The sequence below is a fragment of the Carica papaya genome, chromosome 4 (genome assembly GCF_054855325.1).
Source record: "Carica papaya isolate Zhongbai chromosome 4, ASM5485532v1, whole genome shotgun sequence".
NCBI classification, from domain to species: Eukaryota; Viridiplantae; Streptophyta; class Magnoliopsida; order Brassicales; family Caricaceae; genus Carica; species Carica papaya.
In genome coordinates, this window is record NC_142312.1 from 28897119 (window position 1) to 28920595 (window position 23477).

The 23477-nt window shown below is 36.4% G+C and overlaps 4 protein-coding genes across 5 annotated transcripts; 1 reads left to right on the forward strand and 3 right to left on the reverse strand.

Moving 5' to 3' along the window:
* The first annotated feature begins 132 nt into the window (after positions 1–132).
* On the forward strand, positions 133–4740 carry AHG2 (Polynucleotidyl transferase, ribonuclease H-like superfamily protein). Its single transcript, XM_022050113.2, has 7 exons — positions 133–767; positions 929–1059; positions 1287–1615; positions 1954–2067; positions 2519–2645; positions 2749–3019; positions 3757–4740. Exons 1-7 carry the CDS (start codon positions 379–381, stop codon positions 4595–4597), a joined length of 2202 nt encoding a protein of 733 aa, XP_021905805.2. The 5' UTR covers positions 133–378; the 3' UTR covers positions 4598–4740.
* A 120-nt stretch (positions 4741–4860) lies between these two features.
* LOC110820718 (early nodulin-like protein 6) lies at positions 4861–6562 on the reverse strand. The gene is made up of 2 exons (XM_022050295.2): positions 6092–6562; positions 4861–5390 (listed from the first exon to the last, which is right to left on the reverse strand). Exons 1-2 carry the CDS (start codon positions 6285–6287, stop codon positions 4996–4998), a joined length of 591 nt encoding a protein of 196 aa, XP_021905987.2. The 5' UTR covers positions 6288–6562; the 3' UTR covers positions 4861–4995.
* A 3584-nt stretch (positions 6563–10146) lies between these two features.
* Positions 10147–12529, reverse strand: LOC110820792 (Concanavalin A-like lectin protein kinase family protein). The gene has a single exon (XM_022050381.2). The coding sequence runs from the start codon at positions 12356–12358 to the stop codon at positions 10364–10366; it is 1995 nt and encodes a 664-aa protein (XP_021906073.1). The 5' UTR covers positions 12359–12529; the 3' UTR covers positions 10147–10363.
* A 1608-nt stretch (positions 12530–14137) lies between these two features.
* On the reverse strand, positions 14138–23477 carry WYR (inner centromere protein, ARK-binding region protein). Of its 2 annotated transcripts, none has more exons than XM_088218778.1 (10): positions 23193–23477; positions 20311–22427; positions 19533–19646; positions 17098–18448; positions 16120–16496; positions 15840–16043; positions 15041–15201; positions 14838–14929; positions 14651–14754; positions 14138–14397 (listed from the first exon to the last, which is right to left on the reverse strand). In XM_088218778.1, exons 1-9 carry the CDS (start codon positions 23368–23370, stop codon positions 14723–14725), a joined length of 4626 nt encoding a protein of 1541 aa, XP_088074904.1. In that variant the 5' UTR covers positions 23371–23477; the 3' UTR covers positions 14138–14397; positions 14651–14722. The 2 variants fall into 2 exon arrangements, with proteins under 2 accessions (XP_088074904.1, XP_088074903.1); XM_088218777.1 differs by having other exon boundaries at positions 19747–22427.

Sequence of the window (23477 nt, forward strand, 5' to 3'; positions counted from 1 at the left end):
GGTTATTTTTATTTTCGTTTACACTGGAATACTTTTTTTTTTTTTTTTTTTCAGAACACTATGAAATGTTTTTTTAATAATTTCTTATTTTAGATTTTCTGAAAATATTTTATTTCTTTCCTTTCAATAAATAATTTTAACACTCACAAAAAACCAATTTTAAAAATGTCATGTCATTTTTACCGTAAGAAAGTCACTTGCACAAGCCAGCGTAGCGACGGCGTCGTTTAAGGTGCAACTATTGTTCGAACCATCATCTTCTTCTTCCACCTCCAGGCTCCAGAAGAACACGAAGATGGAAAACCTAAAACCCCAAAACTACTAACAGACCAGTTCACTACTGTACATCGCCATGCTCATTTCTTTCTCTATTCTCCAATGAACTGTTACAAGCGATGGCCTCTCAGGTCTTTCTCGCGTGCTCTTGCACGCGCTCATTCCACCACCACCACCTCCTCGCCCAAACCCCCGTCGCCACCAAATGGTACGGCAGGAGCAGCGCCGTTCCCCTTGAAGCAAGTGACGAAATCAAACTTCGAGGCCGCGCTGGCGGATCTTCGGACGCACGTGCGTTCCGCGGACTTCGTGGCAATCGACCTGGAGATGACGGGCATAACCAGCGCGCCCTGGCGGGAGTCCTTCGAGTTTGACCGCTTCGATGTCCGGTATCTCAAAGTTAAAGACTCCGCCGAGAAATTCGCCGTCGTCCAGTTCGGCGTCTGTCCCTTCCGATGGGACCTACTTAAGAACTCCTTCATCTCTCACCCGTTAGTAACAACTACTCTCTTTCCTTTCTTTCTATACATACACTATAAATACATATAATTATATATGCTGGTATATTGATTGTAGCTTAAAGCTATGAATTTTAAGCTGCAGTTGAAGTTTTGCCTTTAGTTGAATAAGATTGTACGATGTCGTTTCACAGGCACAATTTCTTTGTGTTTCCTCGTCAAGAGCTTCCATTTGATGGCCCTTCTCATGAGTTCCTCTGCCAGACAACTTCCATTGACTTCTTGGCTAAATACCAGTTTGATTTTAATGCTTGCATACATGAAGGTATTCTGAAAGAAATCTCTAATTTTTTATCTTGCCTCAAACGAGTTAGGGGTTTACTGCCATTATTTGATATTTGGAACTTGCATTATTGAGAGAGGGGCTGAGGGAGAAGAGAGCGAGGAGTATAAGAGCTTCATATATTCTTTGTGTTTATAAAAAGAGTATAAAGAAAAAATGGTTTGTGAAGTGCAAATAGTTTGGAAATTCACAGTTTAGAATAATCTCAGGGGTATCTTATTTGTCCAGAAGACAAGAAGAAGAGGCATTAAGGCAGTTGAATTCACATTATGAGGATGAGTCCTATAACTCATGGCTCAAGTTGAAAGAAGGTAGGGAGAAGCCACTGGGCCGCATAGCTGATGTTCTCTTTGCTGAAAGAATGAAGAATAGGTTGAGCGAATGGCGTGATGTTATGTTACATGGTGGAAACGGATGGCCTGAAATTCAGAGAAGCTCAAGTAATTCTAGCCAGCAGTTTCAAACAATATTCTTCAAGATGCGGCCGGCTCTTAGTCTTCATGGCTTCACTTCTCATCAGCTTAGGTTAATTCAACTGGTATTGTCGTCTTTTGTTAACTCAATTCATTATGTTCCGCATGTTGTTTTATGTTTGATTGCAGACAACTGGTTTTGAAATAATGTTTGTCTTTGTATTAACACTGATTCAATCTGCTAACCTATTCGCTTACAAATGTCTGCCATGTGGACCTTTATTGATATATCTATTTCTTTGCGATTTATCTCTGACCAGCATGAATTTGTTTCCTTATTTGTTCGCTTTAATACATTGAGATTTCTTTCTTTCTGCTTATCTCAAGCTTTTGTTTCCCATACAGTGCATGTCTATTGCATTAGATTTTTGGATCGCTAATAGGTAAAGTTGGTCGCCAACAGGTTACGAGGAAGCATTTTAGTGATCTTGCCTATGTTCATGGGGATGGTGAAAATTTCTCTTCAAGTGAGCTAGTTGTATATACTGAATCAGAGGAGGACAGGAACTTACTTATGGTAAGAGCCATGCATATGATTGTGACAGAGATCATATAATGAGTTCAGTTTATGTTCAGTTTACTCGTCCCTCTATTGTAAAAATCCTTTCAACAGATTTAGTCTGGGAAATCTAAGTTTTTAGGCACTGCAAGAACAATTTTGGCCTTTTCTTATTGCATTTAATTCTGCCCTTCATGGAGCTTTGAGTATTTTGTGGCTGGATTTCAATGAAAGCAGCTAGTTTCTCTGTAACTAATTATATGTTGCTAGAACTTGTATTTTATAAAAGGGTATGATTCGAGTTATTGAATTATTTTTTCATGCATGAATATGGTGGCACTATTCTTGGATTGGAAGATTTTAAAAACAAAAATAGGAATCTGAAATTCAGTCTCCGTGAGGCATCATTATGCATCTCTATAAGTCTCTCATTGTGCCCAATAAGTACCCTCGTTATTTTGCTTTGCAGAAAGAGGTGAAAGATGAGCGTCGAAGAGGGGCGGAAACAAAGATTAAAGCTGCAATTGGGTTTCGCCATGTTATTGACCTTCTTTCCTCAGAAAAAAAGTTAATCGTTGGTCACAATTGTTTCCTGGGTATGCATATCATTCTCAGATTTTTCCTAACTCAAAAATATCAGTCTCCGCCATTATTAAGAGTGTCAAGTACATCGTTTACAAGTTTGTTCTCCCGATGCAGATATTGCACACATATACAGCAAATTCTCTGGTCCTCTTCCTTCGACAGCTGAAGATTTTGTCTCCTCTGTAAACAAGTATTTTTCTCATATTATTGACACCAAAATACTCTTGAATGCTGATGAGATACTGCAACGACGGATGAAAAGATCTAAAACATCGTTATCCTCAGCATTTGCATTGTTATGCCCACAAATGTCTCTTGGTTCTAAAAGCTCTGGATTGGTGTTTCAGCAATGTGTTGAAGTTGATGTTGAAGTGGATAATATTAGGTTTGATTTTCTTTCTCTTTTCCTGAAAATATAGCGTTTTAATTATTTGTTCATTTCTTGCAGTTATTTTCTTTTGTTTAAGATGTGGTATTTACAAGTTTGTTATATAGTGAATCCCATCTTATTCAACTGGGTGAAAGTCCTTTAGATCTATGTAGATATCATTGTGTAATGAGTTATGGTAGTTCTGTTTAGACTTGTTCTTCCCTTTAAATCTAGGTAGATATCATTATGTAATGAGTTTTTGTAGTACTGTGTAGAGTTAATTGAAGATCTGTACAATTATAAGGTAAGAACCTAGGTATTTACAAGTTTGTTATATAGTGAATCCCATCTTATTCAACTGGGTGAAAGTCCTTTAGATCTATGTAGATATCACTGTGTAATGAGTTATGGTAGTTCTGTTTAGACTTGTTCTTCCCTTTAAATCTAGGTAGATATCATTATGTAATGAGTTTTTGTAGTACTGTGTAGAGTTAATTGAAGATCTGTACAATTATAAGGTAAGAACCTAGGTATACAGTGATGGACTTAGTATGCTGGCACATCTATTTGCTCTTGAATGTGATGAATCTGATGCCTACTTCAAGACTATACTAGTCAAGTGAAAAATCATAGCATCCTAGCTTTGATGACTCTGTTGTGTTTGCGAGCAATTTTTCCAATATTTTAAGTAATAAATTGTATGTTCAAGAGCTTTCCCAATTTAATTTGCAGTGGGATTGATGAAATTGCAGATTCTCTGTATGGAACCCTGGTGCCAAGCATGAGGCTGGTTATGATGCTTTCATGACAGGATACATCTTTGCCCAGTCATGCAGTCTTCTTGGAATTGATTTTAAACTCCATTCCAAATGTCTGGCCCACAATGAAAAGCTCCAGAAGCACATCAACCTTCTCTATCTGAGTTGGATTAATGGGGTGATTGTTGATCTAAGAACTGGTAAAAAAACTGCTGAGTCTCTGGTTTCTCATAAAACGGGAAAGAGGTATCCACCGATTGTGTTTGAAAACATTGCCTTAGTCTGGGGATTTCCATCGAAACTCAAGGCTGCAGATATAAGAGAATGCATCTCTAAAGCCTTTGGCGTTAGATCCGTGACCTCTGTCTATCATGTGGATGAAACTGCAGTGTTTATCCAGTTCAGCAAGACAGAACTGATTTCCGACTTTCTGATTTTGATGCATAACTTGGACAAAAATAAAGATCCAATTTCAGTTTTACATCCTCTTTCAAAGCTGCTGGAAGGCGGAAACACCCATGCTGCTACTTACGAAGCTTACAAAGATATCTGCGCCTCACCTACCTCAAAGATATTATTTGCAGATCAGGCAGAGGCAGCTGGTATCAAATGGAAGACCAGATTGGAAGAGTCCAAGCTAGAGGTAGAAATTCAAGAGCATAAAAGTGTCAATGAAGAAGATAATATAACTAATCATGTGCCGGATTCTGTTGAAAAGACCCCAGTGGCGAAGACAGACAATGCAACAGGTAACTCATCCTATAGTCAATTATCTTGTGATGATATTGCTGATTCATTCTCTACTACTGAAGTCAAACAGAGTGGAGTAATTTAATCTGTAACTCAAGGCCCAAGGTTTTCTACTGACACACTGTAACCAATTGTTGTAGGCAGGCTATACATTCATTATACAAAAAAATTCTTCATTATGTAAATTTCTTCCTCGTTGATCATAGTGGTTCTTGGTTTTGGGTGCTACTATGTTGCTTCCTCAGCATCATGCTTCTGTGATAATTTTTTAGTATTTAGTAAATTAATTAGTGTAACAATTAAAGCATAATGTATAAGTTAATTTCAAAAATAAAAATAAATATATTAGTTAGAATCTTTAAGGTAATGAAGCCAAGTGAAAGTAATTAACTGAGACAATCCTCAGATAATAATTAAAAACCAAAGGAAATCAAGCAAGAACAGAGAAGTACCAACAACAATCTAACAACGAAGTAAATCAAACTACATCAACAAATAGAGAACAACAAGCATCCCCCCAAGAGCAGTCAAGAAATAAGAAGCAACAGACTGCTTGATTGTGGAGTTCATCGAGGGCGGGCCCCAGCTAAAGGAATCCCACCCGTCTCCACCGCCTGAACCACCACTTTCTTCGCCTCCAGGTGATGGTGCTGGTGATTGCGGTGCATGAGCAACAGGGTCAACCATCACGCGTATGATCAGTTTCTGCCCAGCTTTGCAGTTTCCTGGCTCCCCGCTTATGAAGTAGAAATACCCATATCGATCAAACCAGAAAGTGGTGTTGCCATCTTCAAATTTCAAGATTGGGCTGGACACATCACAGTTCTTGTAACTGGTTTTGTTCACTACCAGAACTGAATCGTTCTGGTACTTGAAGTCTGCAAGGAAACCATCAACTTACCCAACAACCCTTGGATAGGATATATATATATATATATATATATATAAAACTCTTGGATAGATAATACAAATACATATATAAATTTTTATATACATATTATTATTTGTTTAGTGTATAATCACATAGCTATCCTGTAAGTTACAATGATCAAATACATTACTTCTTTTTAGTATTTTATAGCAGTGTTTGATAATATTACAGTAGAATATTAAAGAAATATACATTATGGCATGAAAGAAAATACATAATACTATATTTTGTTTCACTTACAAAGTAAAGAGTAATATATATATATATGTGGCATGAAAGAAAATACATAATACTATATTTTGTTTCACTTACAAAGTAAAGAGTAATATATATATATATATATATATATGTATATGTTATCCAAGAAACAATTTTTTTTTTTCTCAGCCACCCTACAAATTAAATATGGAGTTTGTAATCTACTAAACATAATATGCATGTAACAGTATCATAGTAATTTGCAGAGTGTCTAACGATGAGGTACACTATTCTAAACAACATTTCTCCAGTAATACTGTAATGTACATCAAATGCTCGATATATCATGTATGTATATGCGTTTGCGTATATAATAGTTAATGCTCATATTTATTTAAAGAACTGCTCCATATATATATATTGTATTTAAAGAAACAGGGAGAAACTTACAAAGAGAGTCTCCAACATGGAACCTGTTATTTTTAGCCCAGTGATTATAAATCTCTGTTTGATTTGCAGCCGGCTTTATCCAGCCTTCATCGCCACCGACATGGAACTCATAGGAAGCCACGAAGAAACCAGACAACAATGGTGGAACCCAAATTATCAGACAAAACACAACACATGAAGAACTCAGAGAAGCCATCTCCGAGCCCAAACTTTTAAGGTAAAGAAGTTTTGATTAAGGGAGGACAGATTTAAATATCTTTTAAAGCGCAGTTCCATGGCAGTTAAGTTAGTTACTGAAACGAACCAAGGCGAGGTGTGGGGAAGTGGGGTCGTAGTGGCTGGCCGTGCGTGGTAGTTGGAGAAGGGAGTTGTTTGGATTTTTCTTCCCACGTTGGGGAAAGCACGTGAGAATCTCTTCGAATACTAGAATCTTGTGGGTCCCAGTTTTAATGTGTGATCTGATTGGTTGTTTATTGGACGGCTGTGATATCTCGAGTTGTTGATCAGAGAAATTTCTATTGTACATTTTTTTTTTTTTAAACCAATTAAGCAAATTTAATTTGTGTAATTTTCAGTAATATTTTGATAGTGTATATATATATATATATGTTATTTCACAATTTAATAATTAGATAAAAGTTTGTATATTTATAAAAAGTTTGATTTTTTTTTTATAATAATAATATTGTTTTTTTCAAAATTGACCAAAATGTCCTTGATCTTTATTCAAATCCCATTTGTGTCCTCGAAGTACGAATAGCTCCATGTGATGGGTCCCACACCGGCACAACTGTCAACAACCGTGCATGTTCGCCACGTGTCACAATCGCATAGCAAAGACTACCTTAAAATCACGTGAACAGTGCATCACAGCACGCGTGAATGCCCATGGTTTGCTGGCTGTTTTTGCTTCAGTGACCTGCTGTAGCCGGTCGCTGTCTTACCAGATATAGTCAACACGTGAGACTGATAAAATTTAATTTTTTTAAAAAATTAACCACCTAATTATAATAAATGTGATAGTGAAAGGGTTTTATTTAAAGTATGAAAGCCAGGTTTAGGAGAATCCCCTATTTTTGTAGAAACTGCCAATTTTTAAATTAAATTTGGGAATTTAATTTCAGGACCACCTTCACTTTTTTATTTACTATACTTGATTTATTTATATTTTACTCCTTATTGCCGGTCATATCTTCTCTTACCGGTATTACCCGGTTACCCTTGTCATCTCTATAAAATGGATCTCAGTTTCATGTCACTCATGTACTTCTCTAGCTAGATCTCCATCTAAATTTCCTTCTCCTACCTCGTACACAGATATTGGCTTCCTCTCTTTCTTTTATATTTATTGTGCGTGCGTGTGTGTGTATATATATATATGTGTGTGCGTGCGTGTGTGTGTATATATATATATCTATGTTATGGGTTGTGAGTGTTCAGCTTCAATGGAAAGTTCCCGGTGGAAGGTATGCGGAGAGGTAGGTGTTCTTGGTTATCTTTTGAGCTACAAAGTAATTTCTTTCTACGGATATATGCATGTATTATGTATGTACATATATGTAAGCATATACTGATCGTTTGGGTAGATGCATGCATGCACATGACTCAATTGTATATATATATATGCACACATGCATATGTATGGGTTTCTTTTTGTTTTATATACATATATACATATGTGTACATATATTGCTAGGTAAGATTTATATAAATATATGCATATGAACATTTTCAAGTTTTAGATATCTTTAATGTATATGTTACTATCGTAGGTAATTAAATTCATTTTCTTTTCATGCAGAGAATGAAGTAACGAAGGGATATGAATATATATGTGTATGTATATATTCATGTTGACAGAAGAGAGAGAGCACAAGCCAGCATTGGCTAAAGAGAGTCTTTAGTCTTGTTGGGAGTGTGCTTTCTCTACTTCTGTCACCATCATCATCACCATCACCATCATCATCATTATCATCATCATCATCATCATCATCATCATCAGATCATGATCTTCCACTTCATCAAATGGTATACATATATATTAATTTACGCATCAAGAAATGGTATCAATTAATACGCATATACATGTATATATATAATTAAGATCTTTTCTTTGGAGATTACAAACATATGCAGACACATATAATAATCATTATATATATATATATATATATATATTACTACTGACAAAACTCACCGATGCATGAATAACATTCAGATGTTCTTTTTAAGGTTTCACATGGTACATTATAAATGCTCTCCATATAAAAATGATTTATATATTTTCGTAGATTACATAAACAGATGAGAGACCCTTTTATTAAATATGAAGTATATATTTATTTATTAAGCCGTCGATAAAGACAAATATTATTGGGATGAGAACTGTATTACTTGTATATTATATTATGTATATGTATACGTGTATGTATATATGTATGTTGGTTTGTGTATGTGTGTGTGATGAGAATAAAAGGGCTTGAGAGTTGTTAAAGAAGGTTTTTAATTAATTGTAACCTCATTAATTAATTCGTAATTATGAGAAGATAATAATAACCAAATAAGATGGTGAGGTAGATGGTATATGTATATGTACATTTTTGTACACACACATATATATATATATACACACACGTACACGTATGTATATGTATATTTTTGTATAATACACACACACACACAAACTATATGTGAGTTGCGTGTGTTGACGAATCATGCATCGACAATTAAATTTCTACAGTATACATAACGTGATCAGAGTTTCTTCAAAACACATGAAATTTTGTATGTGTGTGTGTATATATATATATATATATATATGTTGGTTTTAGGGTACACAATGCTAACATGGGCCGAATAAGCTTACTATTAAGTAGGCTTATTTACCTCGGGTCGGTGGATCAGTCAGCTCAGCCCAGTATGAGAAAAATAATTAAAAATTTAAAGGGGTTTTTATGTATTATTTTTTTCATTGATTAAAGGGGTTTTCATCTTCTGTAAATATATATATATATATATATATTTATATATGTATGTATGTATGTATATAGATCCCTCAATATTAAATAAAAACAAAATTAAAATATAATAAGAATTTAAACAAAAATAATATTTTAATTCAAAACCAATTCTTGTCATGTTCTAATCAGATGCTTTTGTGATTCAGCCAAGAATATAAATTTATCATCTTTAATATAAAAGATACAAAAAAATTGATTCAATTTACATATTTTAATAATATATTTAAATTATTATTAATTTTCGTATATTAAATAATTAAATTTTAAAAAATTGGATTAAACAAAAAGTAATTAAAAATTAGGATCCTAATGCTTATAGATACGAACGTTCAAACAAACGAGAGCAATATTTTATTTTCGAGCCAAATTTTAAGTAGTGTTTGATTAATTATGTATTAATCGATATTTGATTGATTGGTTGGAGATTAATGACCAATAAATTTGTGTAGGTCATTTCGTTTTTTTTTAATTTAAATATAAAATCTACTTGTAAAAATAAAATCTACTTGTGTAGGTCATCACTTATAAATATAAAATCTACATGTATGAATTGAAAGGTTTAAACGATCAATTTAAATATATTTGAGTAAACTTAATAGTAAAATAATATGTTCGTAAATTTTTATATTACAACTGTTTATATAAATATCGTGAAGTTGAAGGAAAATATCTTAATACACGTCTTATTTTTTTTTTTTTTCAATAATCTATATTTGTAATAATGAAATACTATTGTTCATTTTTAAAGTAATAAGATAAATGATTGATTATAAATATTTATTATTTATATTTTAATATTCTCTTACAAAGGAACAGAAATACTTTCCTTACGTATCATTAGAAAATGCATTAATATAAATACGATAATCATAAAAGATAATATAAAAGTATGTAAACTGTAAAAACGGATCAAAATAGATTGTCCCACGGCGTCTGGTTCATTTTTTAGAATTTTTTTATATTATCAAATAAGTTAACGAAGAATTATTAGTTAATTTTTTTAAAAGAAAAAAAAAAAAAAAAACAACTAAGGTATACAGAGCAAGCTTCCTGCTCGTATTTACTTGCCAGAAAAAGAAAAAGAGTAACAGTGCTAGTTCAATGTGTTTGAGTTTTGAACTAAGCCAAACACAACAAATCTTTTCTTATATCCCTCACCTGTCACTCAATTATTATGTTAAGTATCAACCCTAGAAAATTTTCAGAAAAAAAATTCAGACAATTAATCATCTTCTTCATAACCCACATTGAATCAATTAACAAAGTTCTTACTTTCTTCTCCATCTGAAACAATATCTTCAACCCTCAACCCACATGAAAAAGACAAACTTGGCTTCACACTCGGCACAATCACAGGCTCAGCTTCATTGTTAAGTATCTGAAGAACTTTCCTCATCGCAGGCCTCTCCCTACTATCAGGATGAACACAGCTTAACCCTACAAGCAACAGCTTCTTCATTTCTTCTTCCTCAAACTCCCCATTCAATCTTTTGTCACAAGCTTCAACAATCCTCCCTTGTGCATTCCATCCCCAAACCCAGTCTACCAAATTCACCATCTTCTGACTGTTCCCCTCCCTCTCAATGGGTCTCCTCCCGCACGCCACTTCAAGAATCACCACGCCATAGCTGAAAACATCAGTCTTCTCTGTAGCTTTACCGTACTGAAGATACTCTGGAGCTAGATACCCCATTGTTCCTGCAGTTAAAGTTGACACCGGGCTCTTGTCATGATCCATGAGTCTGGCTAATCCGAAGTCACCAAGCCGGGGATTGAAGTTTCTATCCAGCATTATGTTACTTGTTTTGATATCTCTGTGGATTACTTGCTGCTCACATTCTTGATGAAGGTAGGTTATAACAGAGGCTAAACCCAGAGCAATGGTTTTTCTGTGAGACCAAGTGAGAAGATTAGTCCCTGATTCATGGTAGAGGAGTTTGTCAAGGCTTCCATTTGGCATGAACTCGTAAACAAGAAGTAACTCGTCTTTTTCTACACACCAGCCTTGGAGTTGGACTAGATTCCTGTGTCTTAGCCCTGCAATGATTGATAGCTCGGCAAGAAACTCAGTCTTGCCTTCATGAGAGTGTCTGGATCTTTTAACGGCGGAAATTTGGCCGGAAGAGACAAAGAAAGCTTTGTAAACTTCTCCGAAAGCTCCTCGACCGATGATTCTGCTTGAGTGAAACCCTCTTGTGGCTGTATATAGTTCTTTGTAACTGAACTGTCTTGGACCTGTGACTAGTTCTGGTTTTAGACTCTTGTCGGCCCTTGTTCTCCGCCATTTTCTCACAGAAATGTACCCAAAAACTAAGAGCACGACACAGAAGAAAGCCGGACCTGCAATTCCAAAACCCAAACCGAGTTTCTTGTGATGGTTACTAGTGGAATTTGAGCCCGGAATAGCCGGTATCACCGTCACTGAACTATCAGAAACATTGTGAGGATGCGATCTGGGTCGAACAGGAAGGAACCCAGAAGTCTGAAAACTCCATTTTTCTATCAAGTGAACCTCGGTGCTCCCTTCTGTCGAACCGGAGAAACCCACGTACATAATCTCCTTGAGATAAGGAGAGAGGTCAATATCCAGAGTGAGCAGAGGGTTTTTCGGCTTCCCGAAACTCGACCTACCCAAGAACACATTCAAGATTCTCATATCATTCTTGTAATCAATCCAAGCAGTGGTTGAATTCCCCGATTTCAGATCGATTCCTTCCGAGATCGGGTCCGCAGTCTTGATCGAAATCAAGCTATCAATATCCAACCCGACATGATTATCACTCGGGTCGTTGAAATGGGGATCGAGCCTCGTGTCGAATTCAATGGCAAGGAACTTGTTCTTGGTCAACTGCGAGGAATTGACGAGACCTAAGTACCCACCTGGGCTGCCGAGGGTCTGGTTATCGGGAGAGAGGAAGAATGCCAAGCCGTCGCCGAAAGAGCTGCCCGGGTTTGCGTTTCTGATGGAGAAGGAAAACTCAGTGCTGAAAGAAGCCGTGGTGTTGGATTCTTGGTCGAAGAACGGAACTGGGTAGTTGTAGATGAGAGTGCCGGAACTCGAGGAAGGGACGCCGGACTCTCTGGTGAGTCCCACGACGCCGTTTCGGAGGTGAGAGTCTCCGAGCAGAGTGATGTTGCGGAGCGTGAAAGAGGAGAAATTGAAGCTCACGTTCTCTGCGACGGCTCCTCTGTTCTTCGGAAGGATTACGTAGAGGAACAAGAAAACGAGGAGGTTTCTTGGCGGCATTGCAGTGAGTTTGTTATTGATTATCTTGAAAGAGAAATTAAACAAGGTGAGTTCTCGATGATGGCTGCAATCATGAGAAAGCTAACGAGAATGTGGTGGGAAAGGAGAGTTCAAACGGTTAGGAAAATTGGGGGAGCCAATTCGATTTTTGCAGGTAGAAAAATAAAATACAAAACAAAACAAAGTTGGGTCTATAACGGTTATATCCGAGGCAGAGAAGAAACGACACCGTTTTGGTAGGAATATTAACAATGATGGCAGTCTTGATTAGATCGAGTCAACATTATTGGGCCCTCTTAGATTTTGATAATGAGGGACTCTTTCCGTATTGGTGGGTCCCACCCACCCATCTGTCTGTTTGCAGGAGTATTCAAAACTGACCGTTTTGGCGATGCGTGATTAATGGTCACGTGCACGAAGCCACATTCAAATATATGTAGGACTGAAAATGATGCCCAACGAAAGGCGGAGGTGATTTAAAAAAGTTGCTTTAAATGGTCAAGTTAATATAAAAAGGACTACATATTAGTATAATTTAAGAATTATGAAAATGAAATTAAAATTATACTAATCTTATTTATACAAATACACAAATTTATTTACAACTGTGAGATCAAGACCCATTCATGTATTGTTGACGATGATTTCTGCTCCCAATAGGGTAAGTATTGTTTTCAGTGCTAATTATCCTTTTAAATAATAATTCTTAATGCATGTTATTTTTTTAAACTACCATAGTGAAGTTGTTTTCATATATATATATATATATATATTTCAATACATAAATGTTATGTTAGAATACTTTATTACATCTTGAGTATTTTTATAGCTAAAATATGTTATTGTTTGTCGGTAAAAATAGATGAGCATTCACAATCATATTTTATAGGCATGAATTTTAAAATATGGAGAATTCAACATTTTAATAACGATAAGTAAAATGAGGAAACAAAAGTGTAAATAAAAGTGCGAACAGGAATTAGAAAATTCAATAATGAGAGTGTCTGGCTCTCCCATGTGTGCCCGCCCAGTTCCCAAACTCCAAAAGAAAATGCACGACACACGTCATGGAGCCGTTGTAGAGAATATGATACATATAATAGACTATGGTTTCTTCTAAAATTTGTCAAATTTAAATACCACTATATATGACTGAGTATTATAATATTGACTTGAAAATGAATTCTACAAATGAAGTAATTTTACCACATTGATCAGAAATCAAGTCACCATAATCAAATCGGACCTTACTCCAATATTAAACAGATCCGCAAAAGGTTTCTAATCAGTACCTTCATCTCTGGATAAACTCGGGCTACGTTTTGGAGAAAAAAAAAAAAAAAAATCTAATATAAATCCTATTAATATTGATAAGCTCATTATTTCAATTATATATGAGTTAATAAAAACCAGATATTCTATGTAAACTCAAATTTTTGTCATTTGAATATAATTTACAACATTTTCTAGTTGAACAAATGTGAATTTACAAATAAATTCTAGTATACTTCTAAATTTGTTACAAGCATAATCTTAATAGAATTAAGACTAAAATTATAATAGTTCATATAAAGATAATTATAAACTGTAAAACATACAGCCTTTAATATGAATAGAACTGTGAGATAAAAAAAATTCGTTTGCAAATTAATTGCTTGTGAAATAAAAGGAATCATCATTCATTTATTTCAGATCTAGCCTTAATCCCACAAGAAACAGAGGTTATGGATGGTTAGAAAAGCATCTAATTCCAGCTTAAACTTAGATGGATCAAGGCACTTGTACCGCATAACATTCCTTGAAGTGCAAATTTTATGTACAGTCAATGACAGTTTCAATTTTAAGCTACTCTTGAATTTTCTCAACTAAATCAGCTTCTCAGTGGCAATAGAGTTTTTTTTTGTTTTCTGATGTTGCAGATATTCTTATCTAGAAATAAAATTAGTATATACATCATTACAGCTCTAGTACTCTACAATCTTTAACTAGAAACGTACCGGGAAAAGAATGACCACCTTCCCGCAAAGTTCTTACGAGCTCTGTTGCATAAAAGGAAAGATCAATACAGATTTAGAACAAAACATGGTTTCTCTTTGTACAGAAATATGCATGCTGTGTTTGCAGCAATAGAAAAGAAAGGAAATAGGAGTTGCAGAAAAGAAAAGATTCAATATTCCGTCACGTAGATTAAATGCTCAATAAAAATATTTCGGCCCCTCACGTGCCTAACAAGTAAAATATAACGGCATCTTATTGTTTGAGCTGAAAGAGGAAAAACTAACCGAGACTTACCATTTTTAGGAAAAAAAGAATATTCAGTAGACTGCAAATCTGTGCCTTATGATTTCACTCAGGTTCCTTCCCCTATCTCAGCTGATGCGTCCGAGGCACAAGAACTATGTAGGAAGAGATTTTCTCTTACGTATAGTAAAAGTTAAGTTAAGATAATCATTGAATTTATGGAGTTTAGAAGAATTACCTGCTGTTACATTGCAAAAGCTATCTGGGGGAAAAATCTTCTCCGGGTCCATACCATCCTGGGAAGAAACAGCCAAGGCCAAGCAATTTTTACTGCAAAGTGCAAGCATAACTTCGTAAATTCTCAGCCAAGCGAATTGAAAAGAGGTGGCAAGGCCTCAAAGACAAGCCATGTTTGTTCAGGAGCAAAACTGACAAACAAACCTGGCCCAAGAAGGAACAGGTTTAATGTTTTGTATGTCATCCTCTTCATCCTCATCATCGTCTTCATCATCAGAACCTTTATATGGGGAAATCTCATATGATTGTTCTTCAACTGTATGGGAGATACAGCTCTCCATTGCTTTCCCTGAATTGATACTTACCTAAAAGATCAAGAAAATCTCAGCCTCAAGCTTTTCATCCAAGGTACATGTTAATTGAATGATCAGTCCAAGAACATGATTGCTTTTGACAAATAAAACCATCAATGAAGCAAGAAAACATTATCTCTTTCTGTATTATGGCATCAAGACCCAAGGGTAATGCCGCAAAATTGAAAATTCAAAACGCACATGCAAACAGTAATAATAAAATGCTACATCCGTTCCTACACTCCAGGTCCAACTCAAAGCAGAACCACAACCCAGTTCCCGAATGAACTTTAACCGTTAAAGCTCCCTAATGAAACGTACTAATGATGTCTGCATTTCCAGTTTATTAGTAGCTATTGACAAGACTGGAGAATCCCTTCCCCTAAAACTCCAAGCCAGTTAAAAATTTTTTTGCACTCTACAACCTCATCAAAAAACATACCCATACCTGATATATAGCTGAATCACATAGGAAAGATGACTAACAAATTGTGAAGGCGCAAGAAACACCCACTAAATATAAACCCTGATTAAAGTGAATGGCTCTTCTGGGGTGGCAAGCTACAGGTAAATACTATGCAGTGCTGAGGCCAAAATTTATAGCAAAACCTGAATTTAAAATTAAATAGAATATCTATTAAAACTTCTACCTTAGAACTATCACCCCAATAACTTAAATCCTCACTGTGTTCAATAACAGTGTTTATTTTTCCAGCATCACTTGTTGAAACCCCTGTAGTCTTTGTCCCCATCTCAGCCATTTCCGAGAGATTGTCATCTTTTGTTTCTTGTTCAATTTTCTCAAGCTTCCGCTCATCATCTTTAGATTCCTTCCTCCCACATGTTTTTCCATCCTATAAAAGTCATGGTTAATACCATTTCTAGCAGTCTCATATAACAAAAAGATGTAGTACAAGTAAGAGATCTCACTCTCTCTTTGTATTTCAGTTCTTTCTCTTCTGTATCAACACATAACTTCTCCTTACGTTCTTGTTGCTGTTTCTTTTCCTTGTATTCTCGTTGCTGCTTCTGTGCTTCCTCAAGACGCTTCCTTTTTCTTTCTTTCTCCTTAATTTCTTCTTCCTCTCTCTGTCTCTTCCTCTCTGCCATTTCACCTTCCTTTTTCTTCCGTATTTCCTCATCCTTTTTCTTTTGCATCTCCAATTGTTTCAACTTTTCTTGCTCTTGCCTTTCACGCTCCAGCTTCAAGGCTTCCTTTTTCATCTTACGTTCCTTCTCTTTCTTCTCAGCAAGCCGCTTTGCAGCCTCAGCAGTTTCCAGGGCTTTCACCTTAACATCCCTTTTCCCTATCAGAGAAGATAGAAAGATCCATTACTTCTATCCAGTCAAATTAAATGTACAAGATACTAATGTTCTCAGCACAAACCATCCTGGAAACAAATAAGTAAAAGGACTCATGCTGCAAATCAAATTCCAACAACATAAATGGGGACCCTATTGAACCCCAATTTCTTCTAGAGAATGTTGGAAAATCACCAAAATTTTTATGACGCAAAATCATCACTACGCTTAGCAACTTCCAAATGCCAAATGTGTCAGCTGCTGTCATTTTAAAACTGACTCGAAAAATTCAGAAAGCTACAATGAAATAAAATGTCCACCAAGTAGTTATCTAGCTATTAAAATTCATCGGCAGCTGCATTAAAGATCTATAAGTACATAACAGTATTTAAGATTTTTGGAAGAACAAAAATTTATGGAGATAGAATATGTACGCCAATGGCAAGAAGAACCCAGAACAGACTAAAAAATCTGTAACTGGAGAAACACAAAGTTAGGCATCCATTCCAATATCTAGAAAAAAAAATAAGACCAACTTTAGCAGTTAGCATTTGTGCCATGACTAGGCAGGGGCAAAAGCGAAAGAAAAAAAGAGTAAAGAACTACCTGTGGTGACAGCAGGGGCCTTTTTTTGCTGCACAAGTGGAACAAATGAAGTGATATTGGAGACAATGTTATTGCACTTCGACTCCCTCTCTGATAAGCTCAGGCCTTGTTTTCTCAAACTTGTTTTTGAAGATAGCTTTGGCTTACTCAACTTATTATTAAGTGATTCAATGGCTTTATGAGCACCGCTTGCTCCAAGCAATATACTCCGATTATTCTCCTTCCCTTTATTGGTATTTCTTCTTTTGCTTCTATTCTGATTTCGAAGCTTTGGTTTGATCTTATTACAGCTAAGTTCCATATTTATAGAATCTAGACTAGGTCTCTCAATAGGTATCTCAGCCTCATAAATTGATGCAGGTTGGTTCAAGTTTTCCTCAATGTAGGAGAGAGGTTTCCTATTAGTAGAGCCAATCATCGGTTCTAAGCAAAAATCTTCTGGTAACGTGTCGGCTGCCTCATCTGCATTCTCATTTTCTTCAGTAATGCAAGGAAGCTCTGAATTTAAGCTTCCTCGCTTCTCAGAACTGCCAGACTTTGATGTGTTTCTATCCCATAACTTCCTGCTTGGAGGTGTACAAGGTTTTCTTATATCCCACAAGAACTCTGAACTGGTAAATGGTAAACAATCATAATGGGACATTCCATAGAAAGGATGGTTGACTTCCAAACTAAGGGAACCAGAACTGCCCTCAAGTTGAGTACCAGTATCATCAATGAGTAGACTGCTCCTCAGGTCTGTGCACTCTAGAAGCCCATTTGGAACAGAATGATGCAAGTTTGGTCTTTTATGAAGTGTGGAAGTAGTAGCAAGATCGGATAATGGAGTACAGATGCAAGCAGATCTGCACATCTGCTCCAGCATGCTTGCACGTTCGATTGTGGTCTTTGGAAGGGCTAAGTTGTCAATACTAACTTCCTCTCTGGCAATGCATGGTTGTTCTTTATCTGTTTCCATAATGAACCCCTCAAACATAGGCAGAGATTGATCCAAACCAATCCAGGCCATGGATTGGCTACTGAGAGAATCACCTGAATGATACAAAGCTTTTCTATTCTCTCCAGGATGAATAATATTTGTCATTGTGGTTGCTTCGGTGGAGGTCAAGTGTTCTGTATTTTTCGGTTGATCTTCATGATGCAAAATAACTTGCTTCCCTTCTATACTGACCTGCTTGTCATCTAAGATAAATTTGGTAGGATCTGCTTCTTCTGTTTCTTCTAACAAAATATTCTGGGAATTTCGAGAGCTATGCTTGGTCAGACTTGAGACTGACAGCGCTCCTAATTCTTCCTGTACTAAAGCAGGAGTAGCTGCCTTTCTTTCCTTCTCTTTTAAGCTAACTTCACGCTGTCAACCAAACAAACATAAGTAACTATAGTACATTAACAAGGCAACCTAAAATCAATGAAATAGTGGCAAGAACTCTAGCAATTATTGTCCAGTAACCAAAGAAAAACTCCTAGGCAACTAGGAAAGTTTACATCTTAGTTAACTATTCCTTATTTTTCTGAAAAAGAGAAGGCAGTTGACAGTTCCTCTTTCTATAACAAATTACATGTGCAAAGGTATGCTCCAAGATAGACCAATTAAAACATCAAGCAATGGTCAGTCATGAAGATTGAGCATTAAAGATCTCATAAACTACACTGAAAATTTATTACGAAGAAAGTCGGTTCTCTATTATAAAATAATATGCTTCGATCAAGGATGCAAATTAAGAACCTGAACATAATCCTATAATCCGTTAGTCACAGAGCCAGACTTTTTTTTTCTATCGTTTTAAGAGTCTACTATTGCTAGGGTCAAATCCCTTCTGAAGTTTCAGTAATGAACTAAAGATATTTCTATGGTTGCCAGCAACCCAACTCATATTGCCACACCCCCCTTCCCCATTAAAATCAAAGAAAAATGCACCAACATAAGAGGAAAAGAAAAAATCAATCATTAGATTATCAATCACCACTCCAGTGAGAATCTAATCCACTTCAGGGAACAAAACCTGATTGCACAAGTATAATTTGATGCCTCATAAATTAAGTATGGATATGGTAAATAGTGAATATTGAATGTTTTGTGAAAGTAGATGGTTTATGTCAGTATTTTTCAAGTTTTGTTGATACATGAATGACAAATACCAAAAGAGATCTGATATCATCTGATTTGTCCAATATTTTATCCATGACCATATGTGACACTAATGGCTGGAAGGACATTCACCATTTTAGCCACATTTTCCATATAGTGAGATCTTAACAGATTTACATTAACTGGCACTCTTCATGACATCCAGATGAGTATTGTTTTGCTCGGACATCTAGATGACGACTCAAACATGCCAAAGAAACCTTTGATTCAATATGGTTTCTCCAAAGCCGGTCCTTGCATGAATTCAACCAAAACCATTTTGAACTTACAACATTAAAACACATACCTCTTCTAGTTGTAGCTTGGGTGAAGAAACAGATTGTTCTACCATGTGTTGTCCTCCATGCTGACTGATGTCTCTAACTAGGTTCTCACCAGCATTTGTTTCTATAACATCATCCTGAAAAACATAGAAGTCCGAGATTTGGATCAGGACTTAAACAGACATCTAGAATGTTCAGAATTTTATATATATAATTGCATGGGATATACTGAGATACCCTGAAGGCTGGTGAAGTAGAGAGCATAATACTTTTTTGACTATCTAACTTCCTCCGTTTATTCTGAGGCCATGAACCATGCATATAGGAACTAGAAACAGTTAACGGCTGGATGGAATTTTTTGCATTATGTTTGTTAGTTGATTTAGAAAAAATTGAATTCCTATTATCAGTAATACACCTCCCTGTGAAGTGGGAGTTTCCAAGTTGACCTTGAGAAAGATCTGAATCCATTTTCTGCCACACAGAATCATCCTCCATAACTTCAATTGAAGCATTAGAAGGATGCTTACTTATATGGTCTTCTAAAGTAACAGTCAAGTTCTCAAAGTGTACAGGTCCAACCATGGCAAAGTGAGTTCCTGGTGACATTTTGCAACCACTACAGGCAATATTGCCTCGGTTACTTGTTTCTGGAACAGAGTGTGTAGGTTTTGCCACATCAAAGTTTTCGTAGAAGGAAAATTTTCTCTCTTTATCAGCACATGCATCAGAGTTCAGTGCTTCCTTCAGAGGGTTTTCAGGTGAATTTTTACAGGTAACTTCCAACTGACTTGAGTGTACCTTAAACAAATTTGGCTCGGAGATTTTGTTGTTTTCTTGTCCTGACAAGGCAATTACATGTCTGAGGTCCTCAGACATCTCTTCTACGGATGACACAACATTTGATTCCAAATTTCTGCTTACTCCATATGGCAATTCCACACAGGCTTCAGATAAATTTGTACATGGTTTCCCCTTGTCAGTCAGAACATGGCATTCCTCCAGTACTGGTATTTCCTTTGTGGACTTGAATTTCTCTTGGTCGTCAGTAGAGATAGATCCCTCCAATTTTTTTGCAGAATAAAGTGACTTAAGATTCTCCTCTAATGATCTGCCTAGCACTTTGTTCTCTAATGCAAGACTACAAGTTTCATTTGTATTGTAGTCTTCAACTTCACTTAAATCAAGTTGCTTTGGGTTGGCAAATGCAGCAAGATCATGGTATTGGCTTGAGGCAAAACCATCATTTCTCATTCTAATTTGCAAATCATCCAACCTAGATGCATAACTAATTGAAGCAGCTTTAACTTGTCCATCACAGTCTGTGTCGGTTTCAGGAATAATCATATCACATATTTCAGAACCAATAGTTTCACTGTCATTTGTGAGAGGAAGTGGTTTAAATTGAGTACCTGACAGTTTCAGAATGTTAACTCCTTTAAAACTCTTCTGGGATTCTGCAATAGAAACCACATCAGAAACATTGAACCTACACGGAGCAGCTCCAGAACTTGAAGTACTGGAGGAGGGGACAGGCTTTACTGTAACTTCAAGGCTGCAACTATTCCATGACCTGGTATTCAAACTAGCATACTCATTCACTGCATACTGGTTAATCCAGCCTTCTCCTCCTGCTTTTCCATCAGAATGGCTGGGATGCTGCAGTGATTCACTAACATCAGGTTTGCCATCAGTCAAAGACCTATTTAGATCCATACATTCTTTTACACAGTTATATTGCTGGCTAGAACTTCTAGATCTTGTGATTCTAGCAGAGTAGTTGTTGTCCTCCTTCTCCTTGCTCAAAGAATCCCTCACATTTGCACTCTTCATTTCACAGCTTTTATTAGAGATAATCAGTGGTTCAACCATCACCAAGGACTCAATAATCTGGTCATGCTTTTGTGTTGATTTGCCAATAGACTCTCTAGAATCACCAACATGTTCAGTGACAAAACAAGAAGACTCACCCTCATTTGAAGGCTTGTGTGCAGAGTTTATTTCTTCTTTGCCATCAGTGAAAGAGCTATCCAGGTTCAAACATACATTTTCCCAGTTATGCTGTTGGCTAGAACTCCTAGATCTTGTGATTCTACCGAAGTAGTTGTTGCACTCTTCCTTGCTCAAAGAATCCCTTACAATTTCTCTCTTCATTTTGCAACTTCTATTAGAGATAATCAAAGGTTCGACAAAACCCAAGGACTCATTAATCTGGCAGTGCTTCTTTGTTGATTTACCAATTGACTCTCTAAAATTACCACAACCCACGGCAATATGAGAAGAGTTACCCAAATTTGAAGGCTCCTGTGCAGAGATAATTTTTTCCCCTGTGCTTCTAACTCTTGTACCCGAGTAGACATCTCCATCCCTTGTATTGCTCGGCAAAACACAAATGGCTTTTTCTGCTTCACAACCTTCATTTTTTCCATCAACAACCTTGAATTGTTCCAGCTCATAGACTTGGCCAGACGGTACAGAAGCAATCTTAGAACCTGGAATTTGCCTTGCAGAAGAATCAACATTACTTTTTCTATTTGAACGGCTTTTAGACTCTAGAGCTTTTTGCCTTGACCTGGACCTTTGAATCCTTGAGAGTGATAGTGCAGGGTCACAATACTTGTCTGGGACGATGGCATCGTTGCAATCTTGAGGAGATGTAACACTAGGCTCCTGCTCGCAACATGCAGTTGAGGCACACTCAGCATCATTAAATTTGTTCTGACAAGGAACTGGGAGCTCATCTTCATTAGCAAGGCCCCTGTTTAAAGGATGAAATCCCATGTATAAAAGATCCCGTAACTCCAGGTTATCAGCTGCACTGACAGGCTGTTTGTACGGAGAACCAGTAGTTGAATTAGGAACTGCAGGTCTTGGATGCTGAAGTAGGAGTCCTGAGATAAGCTCTTCCTTACTTAACTCTGCAGAGCAACCATAGAAAATAACAGGAAGCCAGTAACTCAAGTTCTTTCTAACTCCAAATATAGAAAACACAGACATATTTTGGTCGCTGGTCAGAATCAGATGGGATGCAAACAGCCTCTAAAACAGTGCTGATCAAGTTAATAACATGTGCAATGACCAAAGGATATTTTTTCCGGCAAAATAACCCCCAATCTAAAACAGTTCTTCTTTATAGCAAATATACGAGCTTCAATTAACAGACACTTGAACAAAGACCGAATTATAAAATGTTGTTGGTTGACGTTCTGAAAGCAATAACTATGGACAGTAAATAAGAGGTAAATCGAAATTAACACTGGAGTAAACAATAACGGACCTACGATATTAACCTCAAGATTATCCACGAAAAATACTTAATACTTGCAGAAAATAAACCGAGGTTTAAATTCCCAACTTTCAATAACTTATTTTGGAGGAATGAGGTCAAACAATTTGACCCTAAAATCTCAAGTAAATTTCCCTACTGATCTAACTTTGCTCTTAGAAGCAAGCAAATCACCTTCTAAATACCAACCAAACATGTCAACATCAAAAACGCACATTGATTAGTACGAACATTAATTAAGAACGATCATTTTCTGATTAAAGTACTTCATTGTCTTTAAGAGAACAACAGAAAATCCAAAACCTAAACCAATTTCCAAACGTCCCCTATCCATTTCTAAAGCAAAACCGCAAAATTACATGAGATCCAAAACAAGCTCGAATCACATTGAAATTACCATTAGGAAGAGAAGATTCGGAGGGAATGGTAGACGAGGGCCATAGCCAGGGCGGAGGAGCAATTCCGTCAATAATACACTTGGAGGCCAACTGGTGGTCGTAGAGATCGATCTGGTGCTTGACTTGCTCCAAGATCCATTTCTTCCTCTCGAAGATCTGTACGAACAGCTTCTCCATCGTCAATATTTTCTTCTTCACTGATTATCCATTAAAAATACACCAGAGAAAGACCAGGCAAAACTCTGGGACTTCGACAGTAACGAGACGATAGAGAGAGAGCGCGG

Excerpts from the sequence above, each read along its gene's own strand:
- WYR (XM_088218777.1), bottom strand. The coding sequence starts at position 23,370 with ATGGAGAAGCTGTTCGTACAGATCTTCGAGAGGAAGAAATGGATCTTG. Across the intron at positions 18,449-19,532 it reads CCAAGCTACAACTAGAAGAG|CGTGAAGTTAGCTTAAAAGA; the intron begins GTATGTGTTTTA and ends TTTGGTTGACAG. Across the intron at positions 14,755-14,837 it reads CTTTTGCAATGTAACAGCAG|TTCTTGTGCCTCGGACGCAT; the intron begins GTAATTCTTCTA and ends CTTCCTACATAG.
- AHG2 (XM_022050113.2), top strand. The coding sequence starts at position 379 with ATGAACTGTTACAAGCGATGGCCTCTCAGGTCTTTCTCGCGTGCTCTT. Across the intron at positions 2,646-2,748 it reads TGGTCACAATTGTTTCCTGG|ATATTGCACACATATACAGC; the intron begins GTATGCATATCA and ends CTCCCGATGCAG. Across the intron at positions 3,020-3,756 it reads GTTGAAGTGGATAATATTAG|ATTCTCTGTATGGAACCCTG; the intron begins GTTTGATTTTCT and ends ATGAAATTGCAG.
- LOC110820792 (XM_022050381.2), bottom strand. The coding sequence starts at position 12,358 with ATGCCGCCAAGAAACCTCCTCGTTTTCTTGTTCCTCTACGTAATCCTT.
- LOC110820718 (XM_022050295.2), bottom strand. The coding sequence starts at position 6,287 with ATGGCTTCTCTGAGTTCTTCATGTGTTGTGTTTTGTCTGATAATTTGG. Across the intron at positions 5,391-6,091 it reads CCATGTTGGAGACTCTCTTT|ACTTCAAGTACCAGAACGAT; the intron begins GTAAGTTTCTCC and ends GTTTCCTTGCAG.